Here is a 21,580-nt window from a genome sequence, read left to right as displayed (position 1 = left end):
AGGAGGAAGAAAAGGAGGAAAGTGATGATGACATGTGTTTTGGCTTTTGAATTTGCATTATGTTTTATTTTATGTATATGTTGAACTTATCTTATGGCTCAAGAGATAGGAAGGAGAAGTGGTGGAAGAAGGGGAAATGATGAAGATAAGAAGATGAAGGTATATTCTGATCTGTTTATGTGCGTGCATTTTATTTTTGATCACACACTGCTTGATCTCTTAGCTATGTTTTGTTCTGGATCAATTAAACCCTCCAACTCTCCCTTTGCCTTTGACTGTATGTTTATCAAACTACTAAATAGCATCTTGACATCTGGTGTATTGTCAATGACTTGTTTACTATTATTAATTTTGTTAGTGTACATACTATTATTAATCTTGACATCTGCTCGTTTCTGTGCAATCAAGGCATCCCGGAGCTTCTCGTTCGCTATGCGGCACCGATACATCACCCTGTTGCCGTATCGCGTATCCGATACTGATACGCGACGGATACACCGACGATACGTATCCTGGGCGTATCCGCGAGGTGGGCCGTATTGGGCCGGGAAACCTCAGATTCGATACGTATCTTCGGTGGATACGGCCCAGTTTAAAGCCCATCTAAAGGAGCCCTGTTGAAAGGAGTATATAAGCAGCGGCTAATGTGTTGCCCTACCCCAGCTCGTCCCCATGCCCGACTCGCGCCTGCGCCGCCACTGCGACGACGACGATGACCCACGCCCGCGCGACTGCAGCAAGGTTCTTGACATCGTTCTCTCCCTTCCCCTGTTAGAGCTTTCAATTTCAGCAGTATGACATCGTTCTCTCCCTTTTAATTATTTCCTAATTTAGAACCTGCTGCTATCATGTTATTTTGAGTGTAATAGACCTTTAATGTCCCTATGTTGAATTAGAATATCAATTTTGTAATTTATTATGCACTATTATTATTTATTAAAAAAAAATAGTTAAAACGTATCCGCGTATTGGGTTGTTGGGGAAAGAGCCGTACCCGCGTGAAGGATACGGATACACGTATCCGTATCGGTGCCGCACAGCTCGTTCGCTTCCTCAGCCAATCTCTGGGTTTCTTTCAATTCATCAAGAGCTTTCTCCTTTTCACTCTCAGCCAAAACTAGCTTCTCCACAGCCTTCTTAAGCTCTTCCTTGGCTAGAATCAATTCAGGCTGAACTTCAGCAGGTTTGGAAACACGAGTCGCCTTATTCTGCGAATTAACAAAGAATTCTGATCAAACAAATACTCGTTTTTCTCATTCACAATCTAGATAGATACATCAAACGGAACACATCTCGGGGGAGCGATCAGCTGAGAGGCGAGAGCATTGCAGGGGAGAAGCTGCATCCGCATTGGATTTTGCTGCTAGCCTTGCTCACACGTCTAGTTGCCATTGATGCTTTAGCAGAAGCTCCAGATACAGCAGATCTATAGTCCAGCAGCAATCATGAGTTGTCACGAAATCAAACCTCATTTTCATATCAAAATCGAGCACACGAGATCAACACAATTCATCAATTTTCACGAACTTCACCTGTGAGGTAACAGTTTACACATCACACGACAATAAATTGAATAATTATGAAATTCAGAAAGCATCAAAACGCAGCATTTCGAAATTAAGGATTCCAACGGCATAATTCAATCATTCACACAAATCAGCAAGTATAATCAATATATAGAATGCATTGCGTTCCTTCAACATGTGGGAAAGGAATATGCAATAATAAGATTACATCACACCTGCTTCGTAGCCCACATATTGATTCATCAAACTCCAAAACTGAGATTTTTGCATCTCGAAAAGTCAATATAAAAGAGTTAGAGTCTCTCCTCCTTCCACCATCAGTAGCTCCATTTGGTAACACCTCCAATGACTCCACATTGCCATGCAGCCTACACCACATTAAACAAAATTGAATTAGCATCTGAAATAACGAATAATAGTGTTGTGCCATTGCAACAAATTACTTGAGGAAACTGACAATCATTCTGAAAAAATGTGGGTGCAAAAAAAGAATCATTGCTAATATTAACAAAATTTACTTCAGTAAATAGCTACATTTTAATCCAAATTCCAAAACTAGGTTAAAATACTGAGTGCGACAATGATGATGACGTTATGTAAGCTCAACCACGACAACTACTTTCTTAATACAATATTAAACAATGTGAAAGACAATAGGTGATAGAACAAAAAAAGTGAGTAACCATGATGGTACATTTGTTGCATTTGATGAATTTAGCTTCATATTAATACTAAATAACATTGTTGCAAACAAAAAATTCGCAGTTTTACCTACGAACATTCAAACATCTCCGACAAATTTCAACTAACTCCTCCAATCATCAATTTGAACACATATAATATTAAGTAACTAAAAACAAAGTATAGCTAAGCAAGGCATCAAACCAAACTGAAAACTAAAAACAAGAGGCCAATTCCTCAATACATTATTTCCTGGGGCATCCGCCAAGCAAAGAAGTGCAACAAAGCTTTTCAACATTGCACAGCTGAATTATTTCCCCTCACAATGAAAGGAAATGCATAATTCAAGTAAATACTAAATATAGGAAAAGAAGAAACCTATAATGGCAAAGGAGCTCAAGTGAGGCACCGGAAACGCCAGCTAAGACGGCTCGGCAGCAGCTTTGTGAGGTAAGGACGGAGAAGCCTCTTCCTGAATTCTTACAATGTAAACTTCAAGAACGTTGGCGGCAGCAGTAATGAGGTTGGGAAGCGGTCCAATCGGCTTGGTGGAGGTGGTCCAGTCCGAGTCGATGTCGTGGGCGGTGATCGGAGGGATTTTGGGCGTGGAATCTGCGGAGGAATGGGTGATGAAACCCGAGGCGCAGTGCTCGATGCCGGTTGCCCAATGCATCATCTTGAACGCCGCGAAACTCATATCTGCCTGCAGTTGAGTGGATTCAAATGGTGGAAGTGAGGATGAGTGATGCTTTGGGGATTTAGGGTTTTGCTTAAAACCCCAGATGGCGGGATATTGGGGATTTCAGAAAAGGGATTAATTGGGATAGTTTCCGAAATGGAGTAAGTCTTCAATCCAAAGTCCAAACGCTAATGTCAACTTCTAATTTTATAAGGTCGATTTTGCTTCATTCATTTTAGACTTTAATTGAAATTTTCAAACTAGTCCCCCCTAATTGACACTAATTTTTTTTTGTCATTCCTAGTTAATTGACATCCTTACTCTAAAATTCCATTATTTTATTCCACTTATTCTCAAATTTAACTAATATTTTCTATACATTTTTTATTGCATTTTTAAAATTCATGTCAAGTCAATCGGTGTCAATTAATGAGGGATGGAAGGAGTATATTTACTGTTGGTTTCTGGGGATTACAAGAGATACAACCGGGCGTAATACAACCCAAAAGAAAGAATACAAAAGGAGAAACTGAACTTAAAATTACAACGGAAAATCGAAACAACTAAACCGTGAATTAGCCGAGTCGAGGAGGCCTCTTCCCGCAAGATGAGATACGCCCAGGTAGTGCTCTCGGTTTGACGTGTCGACCCCAAAGGTAAAACGGCTACGTCTCTGGTGAAGCAGCACCGCAATCAACATAGCTCCGACAAACTGGATGGAGGAGAGGGAGCTTTCGACAGAAAAACAATGCAGAGAGAGGGAGAGAGCTTATGAATGCAGAGAATGCTTGTTTGTGTAGCTAATGCAGTGGTATGACTAGCCTATTTATAGGCCAAGCCACCATGCAGGGTCAACCAAGCCATTGAAGGCTCATCATGGCAGATTCGTAACCGTCGTCGGTTACAGGCGTGTGGCAGGAGTGTGCCTTTCGCGTGTGGAGCGTGTGGATTTCTTATGTGGCAGCCGTGACTGTGCCTCGCTTGACGATGTGTCAAGTCACTTGGACTGCTGACTCGGCTGTGGTCTAAAAAGATTAGTTTGGGCCAAGCACCAAGCCCAAAGACCACCCAAAGTCCAAGTCCAGTCCAAGATCGGGAGCACAGGCTCGGGCGGGCGGGCGGCGGCGCGCGCGTGTGGGCTCTTTCACCCATCTTGGTCCACTATAATTATTAAGTAACATAAAGTCACTTAATTTAAACACATTAAAATATGTGTTACTTCTCCTGGGTGGGATAATTAACACTAGTTAATTATTCCCTAAGCTCAAACTCTAAACTTTAATTAAAAGCTAATTATGCACAACTTTAATCCACTATTTCTCACTCACCGGAAATCGGATTTGAGAAAGTGAATATACTACATTTATCTACGTAAAATGTAGATCGACGCTATATCATTTAATTTCACAAAATTAAATGTCTCGTCACATTTATTATTTGGTCAAAATCCATTGACCGGGCATATTTAATCCATGATTTTTACATTTACTACCTCCATTCTTGAAAAATAAAACTCCATTAATTGGTAAAATAAGAGCATAAAATTATTAAAGAGAAAAAGAAAAAGAAAAAAGAGAAAAGTAAGAAACTTTGAAATGAGTTTTAATGCATGTAAGAAAATAAAATCAATAAAAGAGAAAAAAAAGAGAGAAAAGTGAGAAAGGAGAAGAGAAAAAATAATAGAAGTAGTATTAGTTGATTGTGAAATCCACGACCTAAAATAGAAAATTTTATATTTTATATTTTAAAAGACGATCCAAAAATAGAAATAGTTTCTATTTTTAAGGGACGGGAGTAATACTAATTACTTAAAACCGGGAATTACTTTTTTACTTTTGTCAATATACCTTTCCAATGATGACTTTATTTAATGGATAAGAAATCATTTTCCAATTAAATAGGAGTATAATTTATCAGCTTTATGTATATTTCGAAGATTATACATGTTGCAATCTCATCTTAAAATCAATTGACAATAAGTAAAGAATGACCATCCAAAAAAAAGAAGAAGATGCTTGATAAAACTGAGAATTATGTCCCACAAATACTCATCGGTCATTTTCTCAATTAGAAACCTCGATAGTGTATCCTCTTTTGCATCCTTTTACCCAGGCTCTCTCTCACTGTGAAGGAAAACTAGTAATTTAGTTTGACCATTGTCTCGTAGCTCAAATATTATACTATCCGTAAGACTCTATTTATATTAACTTTAATTTCAGCATCTGTATATTTATATTTTTACAAATAGTAGTAGTAGTTCACTTCATATTTTATACTAATAATTTAATATTTTAAAAAATAGTAGTAGCATCACTAAAAAATTACTAAAACTCATAATCATCAAACTTCATCTTCGGCACGTATATTTTTCAAAATAGAATAAAATATAAATTAGATATATTAGGTAAATTATGCTAACAGTAATGTTGCATAATTTAGAGAAAAATAGAGGAAATCTTTTAGTTGGATAAAAATTATTGAGCAAAAATCTAAGAAAACGATTCGTTAAATAAAAAATCTAGAGAGTTCAAGATAAAAATGTTAAGTTATGTAACTGTAAGTCTAAATGTAAAGAATTTAATGTTTACAACTCAAAAATTTTATATCTTTTCAGCTCACTACTAAGAAGTTTTAAATTGCACCACCAAATAGATAAAGAATAAATAAATAAAAATAAGAAATAACACCCCTCTTATAAAAAAAGGGGGGGAAAGAACATAAGTAACAAATTATAATGTAATCCTTCAGGATTATCTTTACGCATTCCAACATTTCTTAATAATGTAAAATTTTTCCCAAATGTCTAGAATATAATATTATAATGTTATCCTATCTTTGTTTCAAGGAAGATGAACACTAATTTTATGCAATTTATTTTTGTGTATTGAGTCAAGAGAATAAAGTAAGATAGATATTACATTCGTCTCTTAAAAATAGAAATTATTTCAATTTTGAACCGTCTTTTAAAAAAGAAATTTTAGCATCTATCTATTTTAGGATATGGACTTGCTAACTCTATATTAGCCCAACATGTTAATCCGAAGTTGGAAGAAATTTATAATCCAAGCGGGTTCCAAGTTCCAACAGTGAGGTATCCGTATCCGTATCCCCATGAATTTGGGATTTTATGGCTTTGTGTGCAAGAATGAAAAAAACATGAAGATACGGTAATTCGAAGCGGCAAAATAATTAATAAAAAGAGCTCTTATTTTGTCTGAGAAACAAATAATACAATATTGACTAGAAATAATACAAACATGATTGTCGTTAATTCGATTTCTGAGAATTGAGTTATTGACTAGTGAAATTGGATTCACGTAGATTTCTCAGTCACTATTGAACAATTTGAAATTTGTTGTCTTCAACTACAGTGGTGGTGAGGCATGTTATGAAACCACTTTGTTTAAGAATTTCATTCATGGAATGTCGATTGAGATCATTGTGAAATTCATGAATAAGGTTCATTTTCTTACCTTTTCACATTTATAAGGTTGGTTCATCATTCATCTTCATGAAATCCCCTCTTATAAATTTAAATGCATACAATTTTTTCTTGAATCTCTCTCTTTTTTAGGACATTGCAGGTACATCCATAAGTTCTAATCCGCTCACTAATGCATATTCTTATTAGTGTACGAAAAATGGTTACTCCCAAGATTTTTTGCTGATGTTTCTCAATATTTGTGTAGGCAATCTAAAACTGCACAATAATTGTGTAAGCAGATGACCTCAAGTCAGATGTTTCTGTCCATGACAGAAGAGGTATATTATAGAGCATATATAACTAATCTTGAAAGTTACATGTAAAAATTGAGGATTGTTTTGGCTGATTTCTGAATTTGTGGATTGGATATTTTGCAGTTTGATATGGGTGATCGATGTTCTCATCAGTGGTAAACAAAGTAGTGGTATCACTGGTATGTCACACCACATTTTTCACCACTTTTTATAGATTTGATAAAAAAAATGTGAGATACATCATACATGTTGTATGCATTTTGTAGACTATTGCACCTAAGGATGTACATCGTTTCCGGATTCTGTGACTTCTCTTATAGCCGGTCCAACGATATTTGCTATGCTTTAGTAATCAGACTAGTAGGATGTTTGGCTAAGCCTATTTAAAGATGTTTGTAGATTTATGCTAATGGATCATTTGTTGTAGACTGATAGCCATGATCAACCCATGCCATAGAAGTATCTGGAGTGGTAAATCAAGAATGCAAGTTTGTGGTTCAAAAATATGGCTTATCTATTATGGATATTCTCTTGAAAGAGGTAACTTTTCTTGTTTTTGATGCTCTACATTTGTTCCCAATTTCTGATGTTGCTCTCAACCATGGTTTGGTATGTCTACGATTGCAACCAGATAATATATGTGGCCAACTCGGGGTGTGCGCAGCCTATGGAGCAAGGTTAGTGCTCGTCTTCATAGATAGTTGAGTTTAGATAAATTAAATATATGATAATTGAGGTTTGTGTAGATGGATATCTGATTTTCAAATGCACAAGCTTTGCTCAATGATAATTGGAAGGACGGAAGAGAGAAGAAGGTAGAGATTTTATCAGTTCAAGAAGATGCATAATGTCCTGATCTCAATTTATTGTTTCTGAAGTTGTAATTTACTTATTACGAGTGTGAGGGGTGTCTCACCTAATCATATATTTGTATCTGTGAATGTTTTCTTAATGGTTAATCAATAAATTTATAAACTAGAAAATAAAATTTGATGTTTTTTTAAAATATGGACTACTATTAGCGATAGATTTTTCGTCAGTAATAAAATTTGAAGTTTACTAACCAGCTTTTTACAATAGTGCATTCTGTCAGGAATTTGTCATTAATCTCTTTCGATATATGGATTTTACTGACGGATATTTTCGTCACTAATTTCCATTTTTTTGTAGTGTGCACTATTTAAAGCGTCTCTAAGTACAAGTAAAAGCGTCTTAAATATGATGGAGACGCACGTTAAAAGCATCCCAAAAATTAACTCACCAGTAAAGACACTTTTTAAAGCATATGTATTTAGTAATACAAAAAAGCGTCCTCAATTAAGCAAAATGTATTTAGGAACACAAAAAAGCATCCTCAATTAAGCAAAAAAAACATCCTTTGAGCTCTTTTTTCTTGTAGTGTTAGTCTCAATTATAGACAAAATGATGCCATCTCGATCGACAACCCAATTCTTGAAATCCAAGTTGAATAATATGATTTTAAATGATAAAATATGTCTCATAAATTTGAAAAATGACTCACCATAGGAAATTGTTACAAATTTCAATGGTACATAAATTTTTAAGATTAATTTTATAATTCATTTAAAGTGTATAATGTTTAAAACTAATATCCTTCTAAATGTCTAATAAACATTTCCATTCGAATAGAGCTTAGTCGGTGAAATTTTCCATTTGAAAGAAAGTGTTAGCGACATGACAAATATATTATAAATATACTTGTATGTGCTTTCTATGGTTAGGTAGGATTTAAAAAGGTTGATTATAGTACTAAGTACATGAATTAAAGAGTGTGTATAATGAATATGTATTGCTTTTATGCTAGTTATCGTGATACTACTTGTTTGTTGGTATGTTGGTATGCACAAAAGAAGAATAGATAAAGCAAAGAGAAAGAAAGAAAAAAATGTGAATAATAAATTAAGAATAGTTTTAGTTTTTAGGTTTGAAACTAATTTCAAAATTATCTTGATAAAAGCAGTATTTGGATACATTATTTTATATCATAAATCGTGGAAAAATGGGCGATAATGTTTAAGTCCATATGAGAGTTAGTTAGTACACCACAACTAAGCAATTAAAGAAATATTAATGACATTATACTCAGAAATCCAGGTTGATAAAAAAATTGAATTTGACAGAATCGAAATACTAATTACCGCAGTGAAATAAATAGTAGTCCATAAAATGATAGTGCAAAACAAAAAAACCAAACCAAAACTAGTGCTAATATGGAGTTGGAGTGAACCAAAAGGTAGGTGCAAGCCCCCTGGGTGTCTGAGAGGGATGAGAGGGATAGTAGATGGAAGATAGTTTGGTATCCACATAATTAAAGATGCCAATATCATGGCAATCGTCACCTGTCAAATAATCGACGAAATATATGGAATCGGGTGTCAAGTTGAAGTCCGCCGCGGGAAGCGCAAATGAGTTGTTGGGTCCGACAAACATTGCCAAACCATCCAATGAACCCTCCATTTTGGTGAGTGTCCCTTTCTTGACATCGACTTCATAGACGTCGAAACTAAGGGTTTTGTGTGGGTAGTCGTTGCCGCCAGTTGAGGCGACGATTCTCATGTAGGATCCGTCGCGCCCAACACGACCATCCAAGAGATGACGTTTCACTAGAAATAGGCGGTTGGAATGCTCGTCCATCACCAGACACAGGGGGTAAGCGAATCCAGTGTAGACAAACGCCTTCTCATCCTCCTCCTCCTCATCACCATACAAGGGATTATTCCACAGAAAGGAGGGAGATTGGAGGTCCCAGCATTCGAGCGAGTCAAAGTTTAAGCAGAAGAGGCGTTTCTGGCGGGTGGAGTAGGCGATATCCTCGTAGTGGAGGTGGTTGCACACGGGAAGCCAGGTGCTGCTGCTGTTGTGGCCGGGGAAGCAGAGCGCAATGCGTTTGTTGTATTTGATGAAGGCGCGGCAGTCGTGGGCATCGGGAGATGAGGAGGTAAGGATAATACTAGTATTAATGCCGGGTGATAGGGGCAAGGCGGGAAGCTTTATGTGGCGACAGGTGATGGGGTTGGAGAGGAAAAGCTGTTGGTTATCTTCATTGAATGATGCCATCCAGCCGCGGGTGCATCCCAAGTGTTGTACCCGCTCCCCCTGTGCCCACGACGGTGGTGGCGGCGCTTCCTTCTTCATGCTAATCACTTTCTTCTCTCCAAGGCTGTACAACTTATGATCGGATTTCGGTGCTGCTAGCATCAGCCATGGCTCCATCATGCTGCTGCTGCTGCTCATCATTCTATACCAGTAATTCCAATTCCAATTCCTATTCATATTCCTACTACCACGGAATATAAATTGGAGATTCATTCTCTGCTGCATCTCAATCTCACCCTCACCCTCTATACTAATATCCCTCCTTGTTATTAATATTGGATGATTAATATGTTGTGAATATTCCACGGATATACATTATAATATATACTGTAATTAATAATTTGAATTTAAGATTCACCCAATCTTATTATAACTTGCGCTCCAAGTCGAAGATCATCACCTCTTACTTATTTAATACTCCCTATAATAAGATATGCCCCTAACTCTATAATCAAAAAAAGCTATTAGTATTTGGAGGTGCGGCCAGATTAAATTTAGGGTTTAGGAAGAATAAATTGAATTCCAAGATTTTATTTGAGATATAGTATATAGTTCAATCTTATAAAACTTGAGCCTCAAGATTTACTATTTGAGACATACATAATTAATTAATATTGATATAGGAGGATTAATTTCAAAGATTTCATCCCAATCTTATAAAATACTACTAATTTGTTGAAGATACGAATTAATAATAGTATGTATCTATATATATATATACCTACCCTATAATGCTAATAATCAACCAATTACGCAAATGATGAAAATGCTGCTACTAGTATTTGGAGCCAGATTATATGGGCGTGGGCGTGGGCGTAGGATGATGAGCACGAGCACGAGCACTAATCCACCAAATCCATGGCTGATGCTGCCGCCCACATTCGACAGAAGGCGCGGCGGCATGGTGTACAACTTCTACAGCCTGGCCGACCAGGAGGTTGTGCTGATCAACAAGTACGGTCCGGGAGCAGAGCCTCCCGAGATCCCCGACGACAACGCCCGGGTGGTGGGGTCATCCCACGGGTGGCTAGCATTGATGAACAACCGCAACAACGAGCTGTTCCTCTCCAACCCCATCACCCGCCGCCACATCAGGCTCCCCCCAATCCAGTCCCTTCCTGACCCCGTGCTCAACCTCCACCACCTCAGCGGCAAAGCCAGGGTGTCGAAGCTAATCCTGTCTGCAGCCTCCCCCGGGTCCGAGGAGTGCCGCGCCATGGTGTCGTACGGGAAGGACGACCGGCTGGCCTTCTGCTGCCCGGGGCACAGCCAGGAGTGGGTCCCCATAGGGAAGCCATACATGGATGAAGAGGACAAGACCTTCAAGTTGGTGTATCCCAAGTCGTACGATGATTTCGTGTATTCAAGCAAGAGCAATGTGTTCAGTTGCTTGACCAAATCGGAGTTCCACGCATTGGGGCTGGAGGAATGGGACCTGAGGGACATGGATTCTCCCAAATTAGCTTGGATTCAGAGACAAAACGATAGTCCGTTGGGGCCGACGGATGATGAGTACTTGACAGAGGATCACCTGGCGTATGTGGAGCAGACGGATAAGCTGTTGCTGGTGACACGTTTTATCCACAAACACCAACACAAAACTCACTTTTTTGGTACACTAGAAATTATAAAGGAGAATGGATGGAAGAGCTATAGGAAATGCCCATCTTCGGATCTCGCCTTGTTTCTTGGAACCAACCACGCCTTTACCATCTCCCATTTCAACCCCAATTCTATTTACTTCACCCACCATAAACAACATCATCATCAACCCGATGTCGGAATCTGCCACCACGACTTTACTCTCTCCAATTGCTACTATCCCTTGCATCGCATCATTACCAATACCAATACCAATACCGATACTAATACTACTAATACTGTCCCCGCGCCCATTTGGTTTACTCCCACACTTACTTGATTCTAGTATTATTTTTTTTAATGTTAACATATTATTAAGTCGTATTTATAATGAACAATCTATTTTGCATTTATGCTAGTTATTGTGTGATACTTATTTGTTGGTATGCTAACATGTGTACGCACATTTCATTGATGGGCAGCAAGAAACTAATTTAATGAGAAATATTAGTGTCAAGTTCTAATAAAGACCACTATTCAACGCACAAGGTATCCAACATGAAGTGCTCACAAGAAGCTTGTGGCAACACTGAGGTCATTCAAGTTGGACATGATCTGCATCCATGCCGTACCGATCTGATTAGCGATTTCAAGTTGATCTTCGAGTGCCAGCATCTCGAAATTGCCAAAAAAGGGCAACTTTACATCTCGAATGGATGAAAGAGCTATAGGGAATGCCCATCTTCGGATCTCGCCTTGTTTCTTGGAACCAACCACGCCTTTACCATCTCCCATTTCAACCCCAATTCTATTTACTTCACCCACCATAAACAACATCATCATAAACCGGAGTAGTGTCAAACTCCTTTGGAGGAGTTCTCATTTTTGACAGGTTCAAGAAAACACACGCTAAGCGCAAAAATCAGAAATCAATGGCGAAAGCTGGTTGCCGTCACCGGTGTAATTGCTGCTATGAGCCCTATAATCATCCGAAAGCCATGAAGGAGCATTGGGCAAGAGCTCATGGTTACAAGGGTAACCATTTCTGCTACGTATGTGGTAATTCTCTCGCGAACGACTATATCTGTGCTTCCTATGAAAAATGCCCTAGGTTTGATGTCAAGGACAGCGATGATCGGGATGAATTTCGTGAGGGTGAGTACAGAAATAGAAAACAGAAGTGGTAGAAGCGAAATAATGAAGAAAATGAGGAAAGTGATGATGACGTGTTTTAGCTTTTGAATTTGCATTATGTTTTATGTATATGTTGAACTTCTGTTATGGCTCAAAAGATAGGAAGGAGAAGTGGTGGAAGAAGGGGGAAATTACAACAAAAAAACAAAATATTACTCAACAAAACTTCACAAGAATAGATAAAAAAAACAGATCAAATTATACCTTCTTCATCATTTCGCTTCCACCACTTCTATTTTCTATTTTTGTACTGACCCTCACGAAATTCATCCCGATAATCGCTGTCCTTGACATCAAACCTAGGGCATTTTTCATAGGAAGCACAGATATAGTCGTTTGCGAGAGAATTACCACACACGTAGCAGAAATGGTTACCCTTGTAACCATGAGCTCTTGCCCAATGCTCCTTCATGGTCGGATGATTATAGGGCTCATAGCAGCAATTACACCGGTGACGGCAACCAGCTTTCGCCATTGATTTCCGATTTTTGCGCTTAGCGTGTGTTTTCTTAAACCTGTCAAAAATGCGAACTCCTCCAAAGGAGTTTGACACTCCTCCAAAGGCACCCAATTGAGCATTACCAAAACGAGATCGAACATTACCTAAACCGAACATTTCTGGCACAAACATACTATCAAACCGAACATAATGTTCGATCTCGTTTTGGTAATGCTCGATTGGGTGCCTTTGGAGGAGTGTCAAACTCCTTTGGAGGAGTTCTCATTTTTGACAGGTTCAAGAAAACACACGCTAAGCGCAAAAATCAGAAATCAATGGCGAAAGCTGGTTGCCGTCACCGGTGTAATTGCTGCTATGAGCCATATAATCATCCGAAAGCCATGAAGGAGCATTGGGCAAGAGCTCATGGTTACAAGGGTAACCATTTCTGCTACGTGTGTGGTAATTCTCTCGCGAATGACTATATATGTGCTTCCTATGAAAAATGCCCTAGGTTTGATGTCAAGGACAGCGATGATCGGGATGAATTTCGTGAGGGTCAGTACAGAAATAGAAAACAGAAATGGTTGAAGCGAAATAATGAAGAAAATGAGGAAAGTGATTATGACATGTGTTTTAGCTTTTGAATTTGCATTATGTTTTATGTATATGTTGAACTTCTGTTATGGCTCAAGAGATAGGAAGGAGAAGTGGTGGAAGAAGGGGGAAATTACAACAAAAAAACAAAATATTACTCAACAAAACTTCACAAGAATAGATAAAAAAAACAGATCAAATTATACCTTCTTCATCATTTCGCTTCCACCACTTCTATTTTCTATTTTTGTACTGACCCTCACGAAATTCATCCCGATAATCGCTGTCCTTGACATCAAACCTAGGGCATTTTTCATAGGAAGCACAGATATAGTCGTTTGCGAGAGAATTACCACACACGTAGCAGAAATGGTTACCCTTGTAACCATGAGCTCTTGCCCAATGCTCCTTCATGGTCGGATGATTATAGGGCTCATAGCAGCAATTACACCGGTGACGGCAACCAGCTTTCGCCATTGATTTCCGATTTTTGCGCTTAGCGTGTGTTTTCTTAAACCTGTCAAAAATGCGAACTCCTCCAAATGAGTTTGACACTCCTCCAAAGGCACCCAATTGAGCATTACCAAAACGAGATCGAACATTACCTAAACCGAACATTTCTGGCACAAACATACTATCAAACCGAACATAATGTTCGATCTCGTTTTGGTAATGCTCGATTGGGTGCCTTTGGAGGAGTGTCAAACTCCTTTGGAGGAGTTCTCATTTTTGACAGGTTCAAGAAAACACACGCTAAGCGCAAAAATCAGAAATCAATGGCGAAAGCTGGTTGCCGTCACCGGTGTAATTGCTGCTATGAGCCATATAATCATCCGAAAGCCATGAAGGAGCATTGGGCAAGAGCTCATGGTTACAAGGGTAACCATTTCTGCTACGTGTGTGGTAATTCTCTCGCGAATGACTATATATGTGCTTCCTATGAAAAATGCCCTAGGTTTGATGTCAAGGACAGCGATGATCGGGATGAATTTCGTGAGGGTCAGTACAGAAATAGAAAACAGAAATGGTTGAAGCGAAATAATGAAGAAAATGAGGAAAGTGATTATGACATGTGTTTTAGCTTTTGAATTTGCATTATGTTTTATGTATATGTTGAACTTCTGTTATGGCTCAAGAGATAGGAAGGAGAAGTGGTGGAAGAAGGGGGAAATTACAACAAAAAAACAAAATATTACTCAACAAAACTTCACAAGAATAGATAAAAAAAACAGATCAAATTATACCTTCTTCATCATTTCGCTTCCACCACTTCTATTTTCTATTTTTGTACTGACCCTCACGAAATTCATCCCGATAATCGCTGTCCTTGACATCAAACCTAGGGCATTTTTCATAGGAAGCACAGATATAGTCGTTTGCGAGAGAATTACCACACACGTAGCAGAAATGGTTACCCTTGTAACCATGAGCTCTTGCCCAATGCTCCTTCATGGTCGGATGATTATAGGGCTCATAGCAGCAATTACACCGGTGACGGCAACCAGCTTTCGCCATTGATTTCCGATTTTTGCGCTTAGCGTGTGTTTTCTTAAACCTGTCAAAAATGCGAACTCCTCCAAATGAGTTTGACACTCCTCCAAAGGCACCCAATTGAGCATTACCAAAACGAGATCGAACATTACCTAAACCGAACATTTCTGGCACAAACATACTATCAAACCGAACATAATGTTCGATCTCGTTTTGGTAATGCTCGATTGGGTGCCTTTGGAGGAGTGTCAAACTCCTTTGGAGGAGTTCTCATTTTTGACAGGTTCAAGAAAACACACGCTAAGCGCAAAAATCAGAAATCAATGGCGAAAGCTGGTTGCCGTCACCGGTGTAATTGCTGCTATGAGCCATATAATCATCCGAAAGCCATGAAGGAGCATTGGGCAAGAGCTCATGGTTACAAGGGTAACCATTTCTGCTACGTGTGTGGTAATTCTCTCGCGAATGACTATATATGTGCTTCCTATGAAAAATGCCCTAGGTTTGATGTCAAGGACAGCGATGATCGGGATGAATTTCGTGAGGGTCAGTACAGAAATAGAAAACAGAAATGGTTGAAGCGAAATAATGAAGAAAATGAGGAAAGTGATTATGACATGTGTTTTAGCTTTTGAATTTGCATTATGTTTTATGTATATGTTGAACTTCTGTTATGGCTCAAGAGATAGGAAGGAGAAGTGGTGGAAGAAGGGGGAAATTACAACAAAAAAACAAAATATTACTCAACAAAACTTCACAAGAATAGATAAAAAAAAACAGATCAAATTATACCTTCTTCATCATTTCGCTTCCACCACTTCTATTTTCTATTTTTGTACTGACCCTCACGAAATTCATCCCGATAATCGCTGTCCTTGACATCAAACCTAGGGCATTTTTCATAGGAAGCACAGATATAGTCGTTTGCGAGAGAATTACCACACACGTAGCAGAAATGGTTACCCTTGTAACCATGAGCTCTTGCCCAATGCTCCTTCATGGTCGGATGATTATAGGGCTCATAGCAGCAATTACACCGGTGACGGCAACCAGCTTTCGCCATTGATTTCCGATTTTTGCGCTTAGCGTGTGTTTTCTTAAACCTGTCAAAAATGCGAACTCCTCCAAATGAGTTTGACACTCCTCCAAAGGCACCCAATTGAGCATTACCAAAACGAGATCGAACATTACCTAAACCGAACATTTCTGGCACAAACATACTATCAAACCGAACATAATGTTCGATCTCGTTTTGGTAATGCTCGATTGGGTGCCTTTGGAGGAGTGTCAAACTCCTTTGGAGGAGTTCTCATTTTTGACAGGTTCAAGAAAACACACGCTAAGCGCAAAAATCAGAAATCAATGGCGAAAGCTGGTTGCCGTCACCGGTGTAATTGCTGCTATGAGCCATATAATCATCCGAAAGCCATGAAGGAGCATTGGGCAAGAGCTCATGGTTACAAGGGTAACCATTTCTGCTACGTGTGTGGTAATTCTCTCGCGAATGACTATATATGTGCTTCCTATGAAAAATGCCCTAGGTTTGATGTCAAGGACAGCGATGATCGGGATGAATTTCGTGAGGGTCAGTACAGAAATAGAAAACAGAAATGGTTGAAGCGAAATAATGAAGAAAATGAGGAAAGTGATTATGACATGCGTTTTAGCTTTTGAATTTGCATTATGTTTTATGTATATGTTGAACTTCTGTTATGGCTCAAGAGATAGGAAGGAGAAGTGGTGGAAGAAGGGGGAAATTACAACAAAAAAACAAAATATTACTCAACAAAACTTCACAAGAATAGATAAAAAAAACAGATCAAATTATACCTTCTTCATCATTTCGCTTCCACCACTTCTATTTTCTATTTTTGTACTGACCCTCACGAAATTCATCCCGATAATCGCTGTCCTTGACATCAAACCTAGGGCATTTTTCATAGGAAGCACAGATATAGTCGTTTGCGAGAGAATTACCACACACGTAGCAGAAATGGTTACCCTTGTAACCATGAGCTCTTGCCCAATGCTCCTTCATGGTCGGATGATTATAGGGCTCATAGCAGCAATTACACCGGTGACGGCAACCAGCTTTCGCCATTGATTTCCGATTTTTGCGCTTAGCGTGTGTTTTCTTAAACCTGTCAAAAATGCGAACTCATCCAAAGGAGTTTGACACTCCTCCAAAGGCACCCAATTGAGCATTACCAAAACGAGATCGAACATTACCTAAACCGAACATTTCTGGCACAAACATACTATCAAACCGAACATAATGTTCGATCTCGTTTTGGTAATGCTCGATTGGGTGCCTTTGGAGGAGTGTCAAACTCCTTTGGAGGAGTTCTCATTTTTGACAGGTTCAACAAAACACACGCTAAGCGCAAAAATCAGAAATCAATGGCGAAAGCTGGTTGCCGTCACCGGTGTAATTGCTGCTATGAGCCATATAATCATCCGAAAGCCATGAAGGAGCATTGGGCAAGAGCTCATGGTTACAAGGGTAACCATTTCTGCTACGTGTGTGGTAATTCTCTCGCGAATGACTATATATGTGCTTCCTATGAAAAATGCCCTAGGTTTGATGTCAAGGACAGCGATGATCGGGATGAATTTCGTGAGGGTCAGTACAGAAATAGAAAACAGAAATGGTTGAAGCGAAATAATGAAGAAAATGAGGAAAGTGATTATGACATGTGTTTTAGCTTTTGAATTTGCATTATGTTTTATGTATATGTTGAACTTCTGTTATGGCTCAAGAGATAGGAAGGAGAAGTGGTGGAAGAAGGGGGAAATTACAACAAAAAAACAAAATATTACTCAACAAAACTTCACAAGAATAGATAAAAAAACAGATCAAATTATACCTTCTTCATCATTTCGCTTCCACCACTTCTGTTTTCTATTTCTGTACTGACCCTCACGAAATTCATCCCGATAATCGCTGTCCTTGACATCAAACCTAGGGCATTTTTCATAGGAAGCACATATATAGTCGTTCGCGAGAGAATTACCACACACGTAGTAGAAATGGTTACCCTTGTAACCATGAGCTCTTGCCCAATGCTCCTTCATGGTCGGATGATTATAGGGCTCATAGCAGCAATTACACCGGTGACGGCAACCAGCTTTCGCCATTGATTTCCGATTTTTGCGCTTAGCGTGTGTTTTCTTAAACCTGTCAAAAATGCGAACTCCTCCAAAGGAGTTTGACACTCCTCCAAAGGCACCCAATCGAGCATTACCAAAACGAGATCGAACATTACCTAAACCGAACATTTCTGGCACAAACATACTATCAAACCGAACATAATGTTCGATCTCGTTTTGGTAATGCTCGATTGGGTGCCTTTGGAGGAGTGTCAAACTCCTTTGGAGGAGTTCTCATTTTTGACAGGTTCAAGAAAACACACGCTAAGCGCAAAAATCAGAAATCAATGGCGAAAGCTGGTTGCCGTCACCGGTGTAATTGCTGCTATGAGCCATATAATCATCCGAAAGCCATGAAGGAGCATTGGGCAAGAGCTCATGGTTACAAGGGTAACCATTTCTGCTACGTGTGTGGTAATTCTCTCGCGAATGACTATATATGTGCTTCCTATAAAAAATGCCCTAGGTTTGATGTCAAGGACAGCGATGATCGGGATGAATTTCGTGAGGGTCAGTACAGAAATAGAAAACAGAAATGGTTGAAGCGAAATAATGAAGAAAATGAGGAAAGTGATTATGACATGTGTTTTAGCTTTTGAATTTGCATTATGTTTTATGTATATGTTGAACTTCTGTTATGGCTCAAGAGATAGGAAGGAGAAGTGGTGGAAGAAGGGGGAAATTACAACAAAAAAACAAAATATTACTCAACAAAACTTCACAAGAATAGATAAAAAAAACAGATCAAATTATACCTTCTTCATCATTTCGCTTCCACCACTTCTGTTTTCTATTTTTGTACTGACCCTCACGAAATTCATCCCGATAATCGCTGTCCTTGACATCAAACCTAGGGCATTTTTCATAGGAAGCACAGATATAGTCGTTTGCGAGAGAATTACCACACACGTAGCAGAAATGGTTACCCTTGTAACCATGAGCTCTTGCCCAATGCTCCTTCATGGTCGGATGATTATAGGGCTCATAGCAGCAATTACACCGGTGACGGCAACCAGCTTTCGCCATTGATTTCCGATTTTTGCGCTTAGCGTGTGTTTTCTTAAACCTGTCAAAAATGCGAACTCCTCCAAAGGAGTTTGACACTCCTCCAAAGGCACCCAATTGAGCATTACCAAAACGAGATCGAACATTACCTAAACCGAACATTTCTGGCACAAACATACTATCAAACCGAACATAATGTTCGATCTCGTTTTGGTAATGCTCGATTGGGTGCCTTTGGAGGAGTGTCAAACTCCTTTGGAGGAGTTCTCATTTTTGACAGGTTCAACAAAACACACGCTAAGCGCAAAAATCAGAAATCAATGGCGAAAGCTGGTTGCCGTCACCGGTGTAATTGCTGCTATGAGCCATATAATCATCCGAAAGCCATGAAGGAGCATTGGGCAAGAGCTCATGGTTACAAGGGTAACCATTTCTGCTACGTGTGTGGTAATTCTCTCGCGAATGACTATATATGTGCTTCCTATGAAAAATGCCCTAGGTTTGATGTCAAGGACAGCGATGATCGGGATGAATTTCGTGAGGGTCAGTACAGAAATAGAAAACAGAAATGGTTGAAGCGAAATAATGAAGAAAATGAGGAAAGTGATTATGACATGTGTTTTAGCTTTTGAATTTGCATTATGTTTTATGTATATGTTGAACTTCTGTTATGGCTCAAGAGATAGGAAGGAGAAGTGGTGGAAGAAGGGGGAAATTACAACAAAAAAACAAAATATTACTCAACAAAACTTCACAAGAATAGATAAAAAAACAGATCAAATTATACCTTCTTCATCATTTCGCTTCCACCACTTCTGTTTTCTATTTCTGTACTGACCCTCACGAAATTCATCCCGATAATCGCTGTCCTTGACATCAAACCTAGGGCATTTTTCATAGGAAGCACATATATAGTCGTTCGCGAGAGAATTACCACACACGTAGTAGAAATGGTTACCCTTGTAACCATGAGCTCTTGCCCAATGCTCCTTCATGGTCGGATGATTATAGGGCTCATAGCAGCAATTACACCGGTGACGGCAACCAGCTTTCGCCATTGATTTCCGATTTTTGCGCTTAGCGTGTGTTTTCTTAAACCTGTCAAAAATGCGAACTCCTCCAAAGGAGTTTGACACTCCTCCAAAGGCACCCAATCGAGCATTACCAAAACGAGATCGAACATTACCTAAACCGAACATTTCTGGCACAAACATACTATCAAACCGAACATAATGTTCGATCTCGTTTTGGTAATGCTCGATTGGGTGCCTTTGGAGGAGTGTCAAACTCCTTTGGAGGAGTTCTCATTTTTGACAGGTTCAAGAAAACACACGCTAAGCGCAAAAATCAGAAATCAATGGCGAAAGCTGGTTGCCGTCACCGGTGTAATTGCTGCTATGAGCCATATAATCATCCGAAAGCCATGAAGGAGCATTGGGCAAGAGCTCATGGTTACAAGGGTAACCATTTCTGCTACGTGTGTGGTAATTCTCTCGCGAATGACTATATATGTGCTTCCTATAAAAAATGCCCTAGGTTTGATGTCAAGGACAGCGATGATCGGGATGAATTTCGTGAGGGTCAGTACAGAAATAGAAAACAGAAATGGTTGAAGCGAAATAATGAAGAAAATGAGGAAAGTGATTATGACATGTGTTTTAGCTTTTGAATTTGCATTATGTTTTATGTATATGTTGAACTTCTGTTATGGCTCAAGAGATAGGAAGGAGAAGTGGTGGAAGAAGGGGGAAATTACAACAAAAAAACAAAATATTACTCAACAAAACTTCACAAGAATAGATAAAAAAAACAGATCAAATTATACCTTCTTCATCATTTCGCTTCCACCACTTCTGTTTTCTATTTCTGTACTGACCCTCACGAAATTCATCCCGATAATAGCTGTCCTTGACATCAAACCTAGGGCATTTTTCATAGGAAGCACATATATAGTCGTTCGCGAGAGAATTACCACACACGTAGTAGAAATGGTTACCCTTGTAACCATGAGCTCTTGCCCAATGCTCCTTCATGGTCGGATGATTATAGGGCTCATAGCAGCAATTACACCGGTGACGGCAACCAGCTTTCGCCATTGATTTCCGATTTTTGCGCTTAGCGTGTGTTTTCTTAAACCTGTCAAAAATGCGAACTCCTCCAAAGGAGTTTGACACTCCTCCAAAGGCACCCAATCGAGCATTACCAAAATGAGATCGAACATTACCTAAACCGAACATTTCTGGCACAAACATACTATCAAACCGAACATAATGTTCGATCTCGTTTTGGTAATGCTCGATTGGGTGCCTTTGGAGGAGTTCTCATTTTTGACAGGTTCAAGAAAACACATGCTAAGCGCAAAAATCAGAAATCAATGGCGAA

At 39.1% G+C, this 21,580-nt stretch overlaps 1 protein-coding gene and 1 long non-coding RNA gene across 5 annotated transcripts; both read right to left on the bottom strand.

Moving 5' to 3' along the window:
• Window positions 1–319: 319 nt before the first annotated feature.
• On the bottom strand, window positions 320–3,047 carry LOC121801973. 4 transcript variants are annotated; one of them, XR_006050717.1, is made up of 5 exons: window positions 2,586–3,047; window positions 1,742–1,894; window positions 1,277–1,532; window positions 995–1,208; window positions 320–768 (listed from the first exon to the last, which is right to left on the bottom strand). It is a non-coding gene; the product is annotated as an uncharacterized LOC121801973 (long non-coding RNA). The 4 variants fall into 4 exon arrangements; XR_006050718.1 differs by having other exon boundaries at window positions 320–837; window positions 995–1,532; XR_006050715.1 differs by having other exon boundaries at window positions 995–1,532.
• A 5,803-nt stretch (window positions 3,048–8,850) lies between these two features.
• LOC121804322 lies at window positions 8,851–9,966 on the bottom strand. Its single transcript, XM_042203812.1, has one exon. It carries the CDS (start codon window positions 9,964–9,966, stop codon window positions 8,851–8,853), a length of 1,116 nt encoding a protein of 371 aa, XP_042059746.1.
• Between the last annotated feature and the right edge of the window lie 11,614 nt (window positions 9,967–21,580).

This window comes from Salvia splendens, chromosome 5 (assembly GCF_004379255.2).
Source record: "Salvia splendens isolate huo1 chromosome 5, SspV2, whole genome shotgun sequence".
Classification (NCBI taxonomy): Eukaryota; Viridiplantae; Streptophyta; class Magnoliopsida; order Lamiales; family Lamiaceae; genus Salvia; species Salvia splendens.
This window is presented reverse-complemented; position numbering and strand designations above follow the sequence as displayed.